The 13191-nt window shown below is 37.0% G+C and overlaps 2 protein-coding genes across 2 annotated transcripts in view; one reads left to right on the top strand and one right to left on the bottom strand.

Moving 5' to 3' along the window:
- Positions 1-154: 154 nt before the first annotated feature.
- On the bottom strand, positions 155-11909 carry LOC120539667 (tubulin beta chain). The gene is made up of 4 exons (XM_039769990.1): positions 11708-11909; positions 7555-7663; positions 4297-4407; positions 155-1903 (listed from the first exon to the last, which is right to left on the bottom strand). The coding sequence occupies exons 1-4, from the start codon at positions 11762-11764 to the stop codon at positions 846-848; spliced, it is 1335 nt and encodes a 444-aa protein (XP_039625924.1). The 5' UTR covers positions 11765-11909; the 3' UTR covers positions 155-845.
- A 200-nt stretch (positions 11910-12109) lies between these two features.
- LOC120539666 (flotillin-1-like) overlaps positions 12110-13191 on the top strand; it is a 156910-nt gene continuing 155828 nt past the window's right edge. Inside the window, exon 1 of the mRNA XM_039769989.1 lies at positions 12110-12246. The gene's annotated coding sequence lies outside the window, so the exon portion shown is untranslated. The remainder of the gene's footprint in view (positions 12247-13191) is intronic.

Below are 13191 nucleotides of genomic sequence, written 5' to 3'. Positions count from 1 at the left end.
AAACACTACCATGCAGTTTCCATAAAAAATAAAATATGCAAAGAACAAGAAATTATTTACAAATTCCTTTATTGTCCAGAGGCTTCATACTTTTCAATATGAAAAAAAAAATTACATGGAAAAAAGTGGAAAAAACAAACAAAAACAAATTAAGTGTTTTTAAGAGGAGACAGTAAAAGGATAAGATTAAGACAGTGCAAAAACAAAAAACATACTGAGCTTTTCTCATTCAGTAAAGAGTTCCTTTATTAGATTTTTAAAATTATCATTAAGGCATGTATTTTAGTTTGCCAGTTTTAGAGTTTAGGTAAATGTTTAATATTTTTCATAATTCACTCTGTCTGCACTATGTCAACAATGATCTTCCCAAATTTATACCTGACAAATATTGCAATATTACAAATTTCGGTCAGCTTTTCATGCCTACTTTTAAAATCCAACCTGCTGCTTACTGAAAGATCCTTCACTTTATTCCACTAACCTCTATTTCTGATGATCAGGACCAAACGTTTCTCAGCGCTAGCCAAAATCACACCCCTTTTCTCAGGACTTAAATGTTCATCTGTTTGGATCCAACCTACTACCCACCTTCTGAATCCAATTTCATAATGCGAGACGCATTCACAAACCAGATTTGGAGTACAAGCAAACACATAAAACGTCCAACATGTGTAATTTGATGAAGTAACCTAACTGATGCCTGTTTCTAAAAATGAAGCTGTTCAAAGTGAAACGATTACCCCAATACTGAATGGTAAAAAGCTCAGTGACAGAATTAAGATCAGCCTTTAAACAACTCTACCCTGCCCTCTATTCTTCCCAACTTTTTCTTTAGGGCTCAAATTTTAAGCATCCTCTTCAGCTTCTTCCTCAAATTCTCCTTCTTCTTCAGCAGTAGCATCCTGATACTGCTGGTATTCAGACACCAGGTCATTCATATTGCTCTCTGCTTCAGTGAACTCCATCTCATCCATCCCCTCTCCAGTATACCAGTGAAGGAAAGCTTTGCGCCTGAACATGGCAGTGAACTGCTCTGAGATACGCTTGAAAAGCTCCTGGATAGCTGTGCTGTTGCCAATGAATGTGACTGCCATCTTAAGCCCTCTGGGTGGAATGTCACATACTGCAGTCTTCACGTTGTTAGGAATCCATTCTACGAAGTAGCTGCTGTTCTTGTTCTGAACATTGAGCATCTGTTCATCAACTTCCTTCATGGACATTCTACCACGGAAAACTGCTGCCACAGTGAGGTAGCGACCATGGCGTGGATCACAGGCTGCCATCATGTTTTTAGCATCGAACACTTGCTGGGTAAGCTCAGGCACAGTCAGAGCACGATATTGCTGGCTGCCTCGGCTAGTAAGGGGTGCAAAGCCAGGCATGAAGAAGTGTAATCGGGGGAAAGGGACCATGTTTACTGCTAATTTACGTAGATCAGCATTAAGTTGACCAGGAAAGCGCAAACAAGTGGTAACACCACTCATTGTAGCAGAGACAAGATGGTTGAGGTCTCCATAAGTGGGAGTCGTCAGCTTGAGAGTACGGAAACAGATATCATAGAGAGCTTCATTATCAATACAGTAGGTTTCATCTGTGTTTTCCACAAGCTGATGTACAGATAGGGTGGCATTATAAGGTTCTACTACAGTGTCTGATACTTTTGGAGAGGGCACTACACTGAAGGTATTCATGATCCTGTCAGGGTACTCCTCTCTTATTTTGCTGATAAGAAGGGTACCCATGCCAGAGCCTGTGCCACCTCCTAGAGAATGAGTAAGCTGAAAGCCCTGGAGGCAGTCACAGCTTTCTGCCTCCTTCCTCACCACATCTAGAACAGAATCCACAAGCTCAGCACCCTCTGTGTAGTGACCCTTGGCCCAGTTGTTTCCTGCTCCACTTTGACCTTAAGGGGGGGAAAAAAAGGGGAAAAAAAATAGTCAAAATAGAGTGTACAGTTTTAATTATGTATCAGTTATGCTATGCTTGGCACTGTTTTTATACTCTTAAAAGAATCAAGTGAATTTCCCCTTCAGGGATCAACAAAGAACTATCTGGGTACAATCTGCCTATCCATATTATGCATGACATGACCAGTAACCTTTTCTGGAGCAACCATTATGACGCGTTAGAAGTTCCTGCTTGAGACAACTCCATGGTAAACATGCAGACAGAATGGGGTTAACATTAAACTTCCTTATCAAGCTCAGATGGCGTAATAGTACAAAAATCTACACCAGCCAACAAACCTAAGGAACTTATGCAAGTGGACACATGTAATGTATGCAGATACTTTTAATTACTTAGGTTTATACCTCAGTGAGGATAATGAAACAACAAGTAATCACTGTATGAAGTATACCATTACTTCCAAAGTAGTATATTGGCCCAGTGGTTTTCCACCCAGTTAGTGGTATGTACTTTTTTTTTTTTAATCATTAAACTAAACCATTTGAAACCATTACAATAAAGCCTCCCCACATACCCTATGGGCATTACAGCCAAGTAACCTTTCTAGGTTGAGGGTGAGCATCTGTTGGCTTCTTTTACACAAAGTAGAAAACGCACACATACAGTTTCTTCATTGTCTTTTTCAAATGAAGTAACTCCACCCATAAGACTGCAGCCCCACATATCCCAACATGTTTTAGATGTGGGTGAACAGCAAAACATGTTCATTCATATTCTGGTTAGTGTAGTGGTTTATGCTCAAAACATTTTCTTCCTGTGGCAACCTCTAACAGTGCTACATTTTTGATAGTTCATTGATACCTGCACCATCGGTCCCCGATTTGGACAGCTTAAGCAGGAAATATGTACAAGTTTTCTAAAAACAATGGTGGAACCAATATTACTGCAGAAAACACAGTAGATATACAACAATTTAAAACATGTATTCGGAGACAAACAGGATCTTTGAAAAAGGGTATATATACAGTATGTTTGTGATAAACCATAATTAATTATTTTAATTAAACTTACACTTACACTGGTAATTCAAGCCTAGAAAGACTAACATAAGTCAACAAGCAAATTTTGAAGTGACCTGGCTTAATCTTCATGCTGGGTCTATTAAACTATAAAAATTAAATACAGTACAGAAAACAATGCTGCTGGAAAGTAAAGGAAGGGGAAAAAATACATTCAAGATATTTGACACACTGTAAAAACAATTCTGCAATAAAAACTAGAAAAAATACTGCATGGCATTTGGGTTCCATTAGGCTTTTTGACTTTATTTTATCTATGGCAGCACATGTTAAAAGCATGGCACAGTAGTTAGATCAATGGCCTCACAGTTCCAGGATATTCTGCCCGAGTCCCATCCCAGGGACTCTGTGTGGAATTTGCCAATACTCCCTTTGTCTGTGTTTGTTTTCCTCCAAGTACTAAAGATATTATCCCCATCCCAAAGCAATACCCGGTTAGGTGACTGGGCAATGTGTATTACAGTTGTGTTGTTAGTAAATGTGGCTGTGTGTGTGAAATTTGAATGCACCCCATGCCTTGCATCTGACGCTGCCAGGGCAGGGCCCAATTCCTTGTAATGTAACAGACAGCACACATGAACTGGTTTCCCTATAAAGACAAGTTTTAGTCCACTGCCTGGCCTAGAGGCCAGGGGATGAAAAAAGCAGGATGTTCCCTGCAAGACAACTGGTTATCCTGGTGTCATTGCCGGATAGGTTCAAGGTTCTTACCTGGCCTGTTGGCCAACTCAGCGGTAGAATCTGGGGAGTTTAAGCTTGGACTATTTACTTCCAAAATATGCTTGATGGCAGCATCCCTGGGTTAGGATTCCTACATAGACACTTACAGGACATGCTGGGACCTATAGTCCCATGGGGCAGCCCTGTTTCGTTACATGGAGGCTGCCAGGATAAGCTGGCAGGGTTTGTGGTCCTTACTTTTCCCCAACTAACCTGGACGTGCTTACAGCAGGATAAGGTGAAGCACTGAAGTACTCCTGGGTAGGAGATGGAGTCATATTGTAGAGGACAAAGCTTGCATGGGATTAGTGGAGGAAAGAATGAAGAAATGAAGAGAATTATTTATATTGTAACAGTGCTTATGCAACCTTGGAAAAGAATCCTGTTAAAGATATTTGGGTTGTAATAAATCTCACATTTGAAGCCAGACTTGTCTATATGATTTTGTCTGGGGTATGGGCTCATGTAACTGAATTGCGCAGGATTTACAGTGTATGGATGGATGTGTGTTAACAGTGTATAGCATTCTTGGAAGACCACTTTGCAAATATAAGTTGACTCAAATTAAATTACCACACTGAAATCTTACCAAATACAAAGTTATCTGGTCTGAAGATTTGTCCAAATGGTCCAGAGCGCACAGAGTCCATTGTTCCCGGCTCAAGATCAACCAAAATTGCCCTAGGTACATATTTGCCACCTGTAATAAAATAATTTTAAAAAAGTAAAGCCCAAGCCGTTTTTGCTCTGTAACATACAATTTACAACTACAGTGATTTTTATTGGTAGAAAATAGTAGTAGTAGAAGAATGTACATTTAAACTATCAACTAAATTTAAGAATACAAATAACAAAAAGGGGAGGTTTGGTAGTGAAGTACATCTGTCACACTGTAAAAAACCGCATCCAATCAGTGCCCCACAAAAACTTAATGAATGTTACTTATCCCCATCTGACTGAGCCAAAACAGTCACCATGTTCACCACATCCTCATGTTTGAATAAAAGATTGGTTGGTTTTATCAAGACAATTCAGTTGTCATGAAATAGTGTAGAATATGCAGTGCCCAGTCACTGCAGAGAATTTTCTGCTATGAAGTGTAGCCCTTATACTCCATAAATGGATTGCTTTATAGATTCACATATAAGGAGCAGCCAAAAAAATAACACTGTATTTGCCCTGGCTTTATTTTCACAGATTGGTTATATGTGTTAAGATGCTTCCATTTATGTTAAAATAGTATATCTGTTTTAAAGACATGCAACACTGTGTGCCACGTGCCACATCACAGACCCTAGATTGGTATTGAAGTCACTGTCACTATTTTCCTGGCAAAAGGTTTATGATCAACTTCATTTCTCTGTCTTCATACATAAAGGCAATTTAAATTTCATATAAAATCATGCATTTTAAGCTTTTTAGCAATATAAGAGATTTCCATATACTGTACATTCAAGAGCCCCTTTTGAAAAATGGCATATTGTACGACTTTTGTATATTTACTGTTGATGTTATCAGCCATTCAGAGGGCTGTTATAATATGCTGTATTTTAGATAAATAGATACAAGGTTCAGGTTCTTCCATGACAACCTGGCTAGTATGACTGGATCAGCATTATGTTTGACCAAGAGTATATCTTCTTTAGTGTGATTTACTCATACCAATTTTAGTATTCAATACAAAAAAAAAAAATCACTGAAAGAAAAGATTTTAGATGTGAATTGTGAAGATGTTGCACTAACTTACAGGTTCACAAAATTTTATTTTATGCATTCTGTCAATGTTCCCATTGTTTACAAAACCAAAACGTAAAAAATTCACTTCAGTTTGTTTAATTTTTCTGCTTGCAATTCTACACTACATAGTTTCATTCCTAATGAATATAACTACAAGGCTTAATTTTTTTTGAAATTTTATTAATTTTATTGCAATCATTCCATACAAATCAATCAACTTTTACACAAAGTAGGATTGAGAACAAGTCGACCCTCACCCCTGAGAGAAAGAGCATGGCCAACGGAGTAAAACTTAAGGCTTGTAAACATACCTAAATTGATAAGTTTGATAAGCCAATAGAGATGAATGGAGAAGAAAAATACAGAAATTGCTTCCTCTGTGCTTTAAGAGCTTATTCTAAATTACTAATTAGATCCTGCCATATTTTTAAAAAAATCTGTACAGATCCTGAGTATTTGATTTTTTCCAATTTCAAATAGTATAAAACATCAGTTTCCCACTGACTTAAAAGAAGAGATTGGATTCTTCCAGTTTAGCAAAATAAGTCTGTGTGCCAAAAGTGTAGTGAATGCAATCAGTTTGTTTGTCCTCCTCCAAAGGCTTAATTTATACTGGATCAGAGAACATGCAAAATGTGAGGATAGTTTGAAAAATTGAAATTTTGTAAATCTGTACTTGAAACAATATAAAATTACCACAAGCAGCAAACTTAAAGGTGCACAATTCAAACATGACAAACTTTTAAATTAATTCACGGACTACTCTGATCCAACAATAACTGGTGCTGATCTTACAGCATGATATAGGCATATTGATAATCCATTTCAACTTGTGTATTTCGCCCATGCCATTTGGCATGCTTTCTAATGCTTTTCCTGGAGAAAGCCTCAATCCTTAGAATTCGCAGTACAGGTAAGAAATTTTCTCAAAAAGACTAAAGTCATTCCTTTGCCCCTCTTCCTCTAATTACTTTTGTCTGCTACATTTCTAAACTCTGTTCCCTGTGTATACTTCTATGCTCTGCTGCCTCAATCAACTAATACTTTCCTCTGTGTTGTGGTCATCTTTATTTTTTTTTCATTGTACAGTTTAGATGGCAAAAATAGAACATTACTGAATGGTTAAGTATTAGATTGTATTTTGTTTGATTCTGGCATTTCATTGATCAAACATAAAAACTAGTGCGCTAAGCTGATGGCACAGTAAAAATGTGAAAATATAAAAATTACAATTTAAGTTAAAAACTGTGTGTTAAATGCTGAGCCATACATCAATCGAGTATCTAACTCATAGCTGTCACAAAAAGGTAGATTGAAAAAAAAAAATAAAATTAAAAACATCAGTTTGACAGTTCTCAGTAGCTAATTTTGCTTTTATGACATCAGGTAGCATGTTTCTACAATGATGCTGGGAGTGCCTAGCCAAGTGTGTAAGTTGCTTTCCTAGTGAAAAACAAAGCTATGGGTTTCTTTCCTTCTCTGCCTCACTTTACCTCCAAGTATCAACTAAACTCTGACTGCTCCGTTGTTAATGAGGAAATCAATATACAGCTATTGTGTTATTGCATTACTTCACCTAGACCCAACCTGCATTGTTAAAATTTGAGTGAACTGAAACATGGTTGGGGGAGTCTATATTAAAAATTATAATAAAAATAAATAATCACACAACAACCACATTTTTGAGGATAACAGGCCAGACAATAGGGATAAGACACTTTACTACTATAGGGGAAATACCATACAGATCACCACTTATTAATTATGACTGAAAAATCACATGATGTGATGCTAAATACTTAGTTGAAATGTAACAGTCCAGACATGTATAGGAATGAGGTGAAGAAACCCTTGTAGCTTGAAATACGCCCTACCCTGTGGATTGGAAAACATCTTCATTCTGTTGATCACCAATATTAGTGAACTCCTTTATAATTCAGACACCCCAGATTCATGGTGAATGGATGGCAATTAGACACAATGACAACAAGAAATTCTGGACCGAGAAAGTGTTAAAAATATATATTGATAGATATAGACACATACATATACTGCTTTGAAAAGTGCATTAAATTGAACACAAATGTGACATTGATCACACTTTAATTACCTGTGGCTTCATTGTAGTAAACGCTGATCCTGTCTAACTGGAGGTCACTATCACCATGGTAGGTTCCTGTTGGATCAATGCCATGCTCGTCACTGATAACTTCCCAAAACTGTGGGGGCGGGTAGGGGGGAATGGATTTTGGAATAAGCATGAGAAGACCAATCAGTTATTAACCTAAGCAGAACAACATGCATACTTATTTTCATTGACATTTTGCTTCTTGTGATTTACATACCACAATTTACTAAACATGAAAGTTAAAATTGGAAGCCATAATATGTATATGAATGGAGATAAGCATACTTTAACCTTATGTTTTAATGTCATCCTCATGATTGTCAGTCACTCTCTTCAAATCTAAAAAGATCTTAAAGTACAAACACTATAAAAGGGTTAAGAATTACCAGCTATTTCTAGGACCAGCAGCAGTAAGAATTTCTTTGCCAAATTGCCATTTGACCTTCATTTAAAGTCTGGTTTAGTTTCTGCATGCACAAACATCTCCCCAGAAGCGGTGCCTCAAATAATGTACGTATTATAAAACCCATCTACCTTCCTTTGAATGAGACAACAAATCATCCCTACAACAGCCAATACATAGTTTGATACAGAAATATCCTGAAAGCAATGCCATGCCTGATACTACAGTATTAAACTGAAAGCAGGCATACGTACTGAACACAAGTATATAAATGTATGATTTTAAAATGTTTAAATTGTATTACAAAGTGAAGGAAAAAATAAATATGCTGTTTATTCAAAATTTTCATATCTGTGTAACATCATAAGATATTTACATTATAACTAAGGCATTTAACAGATTTTGTCCTTCACTGTAAGTTATGCCAAAGCAAGACTTGAGCTTTCATTTAAATATTCTGCCCGACTGTAATTGAAGGATGCCAAAAATACATTTTTGCGCAGAATTGTGCAACTTCTACTTTTTCTTCTTTAGTGTTTGGCTTAAACAACCAGTACTGCGTTTGGAAAAAATAAGACTGATAATATGTGGATTGTTGACAAGTAATCAATGCTGCTTGCTCAAGTTCATTAAAATAAATGTCCATTGCTTTTCCTTTGAAGAACACAGTAAACCTTCTATTTTTGTATAAAATGTGTTATAGATAATCTCAGAATTTGCAAAACTCTGTCTAGGGAAAGAAAACCAAAATTCTGATTAAAGCCCTTTCTTAACTCAAGGGATCTGTCTTTCTTTGATCTAGAATATTCATCTTTCACTCCAGTCTGTCAGGAAAAGGAATTAATATTTTGTATTTTTTCTGGTTTGCTTGTTAGCCTAAGATCTTTTTAGCAAAAACAAACTTGCCCACTAAGAGGAAAATAGTAAATCTAAAACAGTTCACATTTGTGTTTAGGGTAAGCATAGTTTGGGTCTACTACATGATAAAATAATGAAGTTTGACAAACAAGACCACTGAATCTTAATTGAGTTAATAGCTAATTTGTTGCAACAATTCATTCAGATACTTTATAACCGTTAACAAGCTTTCTGGTTTTACTACATGATTGGGTGGTTTGTTCTGCATGACCATTTATTTATGACTGATTAACTGTCTTGTTTACTGATGCTCCTAATGCATTAGGATATGACAATACTACATGATTCCATGTCACAGAGAAATAATTTCTTAAATACTGTCTGCTTTTCCTTTTCTCCTCTCATTACAATTTTAAGAATAGACTTTGAATGCTACACGCTATGGATATGCTTTTTTTGATGCATGCAATTAACATGTTTAACTTTACTGTAATACTGCACGACAACTGAACTATTCTTTAACACCGTACATCACTTTAAAAATACTTGTATCAGACTGAACTAAACTTCTGAAAAACATTCATACACATAACATGCCATTCTTATTATACCAAAACCTCCTAGCCTACAATTCCAAGGCATGCCAGCATCACTAACTTAGCAGTTAGCAGGTTTCTCTGAAACTAGGTCAGCTAACATAGCTTCCGCCAGCAAAGCCACACAAAAGTGGCAGCCAGTGTGATCTGACAATCAGTGTGCTTTACAGTCCTAAAACGATGGGACAAATTAAATTTTCCGGAGGATATACATGAAGAAAATTATATCAGTTACCTGTAGAGTGTGTAAAAGCTGAAAAATCTTGACAAAATACTTTATCTAATGAAAACCTAATTGAAAATTATTTGTTTAATTTCATTTTAATTGCGTCGAGGGGTTTTTGATCAGAAACAACTCGCGTCTCACATACTACTGCATATGCATTAAACACGAAAGCCTTTAACACAAATATTCACCCGATAATCTAATTTTTGGTGCCACCTAGTGGTGCTGAATAGCACTGCTTCGCCACATCACTATAGTCGCTAATGCGTTCCTCAGCTTGAGGGTTGGCAGCACTGTGGGTGTCTGTTCCCATCCCCTTGCTTTAATTTGTCTAGTCTGTAAGATTTCCATCAAGGCCTGATGTTTCTTCAAAGCCATGTTAGCTCGAGTAACAACTCTAAATAATCATAATGTATTTAAGAGTGAGCCATCCTAGACAGGTATACTGCTTTGGTCGGAGTTCAGAAAAAAGATGGCCAGCTTATTGATATTAAAAACTTTCGCACATAAATTTCTCCTTGAAGACAAACAAAAGACATAACCAGATATAACCTATGTATCACATTTGACAAAAACGTTATTAATAAGGTTTTGTTTTATTTGATTTAGTATGCATAACCTAAAAAGTCAACGAACCCGGCTGGAAACGTAACTATGAGCTAAAATAAAATCGCTAATCGATTTCCTCCCTATAGGCAGATATGCGCATTCATTCCCCTCCCCCGTACTAGTCCCTTGCCCGCCTTTCGTATTGGCGCATGCGCAACGATACAGTGTTCTAGTTACTGCATCTGAAAAATGGAGACACCTCCCCCTACCACTACCGTTCATAACCAACACCCATCTCTCCTGCAGCGTGGGTACACATAAGCAATATCACCACGTCCAATACATAACCTAGCATTTGGTGCAACATTGCCATCAGCAAGTGCACAAAAAATTGCACTAGGATCGATCAGGAAACCACCCCTGTAACATTTCAGAAAGCAAAATAAATAGATCGATCATTCACGTAGATATGAAAAAGTACATATTACCCAACGATACATTTGCGTCATTTTAGTAATCAATAATACTATCATTTTGTCTACTTTCTAGGTAGAGATTCAAAATGAAAGGCACACCTCTCTCACAGGCGGCAAATGGCTATTCGTCGATTTCCTGTGGTAATAAAATATCTTGATCTAAGAAGTTAAACTCAAAAGCCGCCCAACTAAAGCACAAGAGTTTGCAGCGCATGCAAATGGCGCGACGTGCCCAGCCGTTAGGGAAATTGAAGCTAAGCGGCGCGAACAATGGAGATTAAAGATTTAAAAATGAAACGATAAAATGGCGCTAGTTTCACGTTGGCGAGGTTCAGGAATGCAGTACAAAGAGAAAAATAAAACGCCTCGCAATAGAAGCCTAGATGGGTGCGGACGGGTATTTCCAAAAAAATGTATTGGATTTACCGCATTATCAAACAGTCTCCAATCAGCTCCCGATCTCAGTCTGCAACCCTATTGCTGATTCGTACTTAAATAAGCGGCCATTTTATTCCGTTCAGATAACGGTTCTATTCTTCAATTTGGATAAAGATGAATGTATATCTGCCATATCTTTTGAAAATTAACATCTACGCCAATAATAAATTGCATGTCTACTAATTATATTAAAGAAATAAGTACAATAGAATGAACGCGCATCGTGTTATTTGAAAATAAATTATTCCTAAAAACAGATAAATTGTTCAAATTAATTATAACGCCAAAAATATGCATTAGTTTTACATGTCTTATTTTCTACCTCACTAGACCTCACGTTCACCAGCTATTCCGGCACTTTCTCGTTCTTAACTTAATGCATGTTATTTTTATATCGACATGCACGACAGGCGAGCATGCTTTACTAAGTACGGCAGCTACTAATCCCAAAACCCAACATTTACTTTTTTGGAACAATGAGAAACAAATTACATTTGGTAGAACCATATCCAGACGAACCTGCCTGTTTTAACAATCAAATGCTCCTTAATCAAGAACACATCTCTGGTTATTTTTTTGCGTCTCTCACCTTGGCGCCTATCTGATTTCCGCACTGGCCAGCTTGAATGTGCACGATTTCCCTCATGGTTACAGCTCAGAAAGCGTTAGTTGATAATTAACAGAGCTCTGGTTCTTTTACTCTTGTCAAACAGAAATCAGGATGAAAGGAACCCAGCACCCGACTGCAACTCGCACACCACCGCTCCCGTCCGAAATGCGCAGATGGGACGGCCTAACCGGGACAAAGATTTTATACCCCTGGATTATGGCCAGAACGAGGCTGCCTCTGGCGATTGGATGTTCATATCACGAGCGACTGTAAAGTGACTTCTTTTTGGAGGACAGTTGAAAGGAGGGCGTTACTTAGCAGAAACTGGGCTGGAACGATGACAGGAAACCAAAAGGGAGTGCCGTTTGGTAGCATTGTGGGGAATGTAGTTAAATTTTAATTATCAATGACTTGATTTTTTTTTTTAAATCTCAGCGATTGACTCCCGTTCTTTTAGGAAAAAACACAGTCACCAACCACACTGAAGAGAGGACTCTATTTATTGCTGAGGAAGCTGGGTACGTAAAAAATAATTTTCAACTATTATTACATTATTACTTATTACACTTCTGTCCAAATACCAGCAGTTCATGAATTCTACGCCATCTTCTTAGGAAAATCCCTGCCTTGAGTTCTGGCCGTTTAACATTTTGCAGAAAATTAAGACATCCTTTCTTTTGGTTTATCGCACAGTACTGTATGCATGACTGTTGAAGATACACGGTGAGAGAAAAGGAAAAAAAAATAACCGCGAGCTCATGGTTATATTCATAATAGCAGAAAATGAAAATGTAAAAAATGATCCCACTTTGAATGGTTATCAATCAGATGTGTAAACAGGTACTTTAGTAAAATAATTTTCAACTCAATTTCTTTACGAGAGACAGCAGATCATATTGATACTTTGCACATATATATGCAACAAAGCCAAAATAAAACAAAAACGTGAATATAACGGTTTTTGCTTTGCAGTTTTAAAAAATCAATTGATAGACACGATTTTAACTGCAGAAGACAAAGTGTACAAATATATTCAAATATATTTGGCAATCTGTACTATTATATCCGTGTGTATCCCACCCTTTAAACATTTTCCGCGAACATTTAATCTAGCGTCAAAATGATCTCACTGTGCGTGGCAAACTAAATTAAATGTAACCTCCCATTTTTATACCCCATCTCCAGCCATAGCTAGAGTTCATTTTTAATAAATGGGAGTATTTGATATTATATGGCTTTCTGGTAGGATTATTGCTGTAATTTCCTATTGTTAAGAATTACGTCATGTTAAGGGTGTGCGCAGAAGGCTGCACCCATACAGCAGTGTATGGGGTTTTGCTTTACTGCATTACAGCACCCAATTTACAATTTCTCCAGTAAATGTGGTTACGCGGATAAATAACGTGTTACGAGTCTAGACAGAAACAAATCTAGGATAATCGAGATACACCTTCGATGCTACA

This window comes from Polypterus senegalus, chromosome 11 (genome assembly GCF_016835505.1).
Source record: "Polypterus senegalus isolate Bchr_013 chromosome 11, ASM1683550v1, whole genome shotgun sequence".
Classification (NCBI taxonomy): Eukaryota; Metazoa; Chordata; class Cladistia; order Polypteriformes; family Polypteridae; genus Polypterus; species Polypterus senegalus.
The sequence above is the reverse complement of the archived record's forward strand: the minus strand, read 5'-3'. Positions and strand labels throughout refer to the sequence as shown.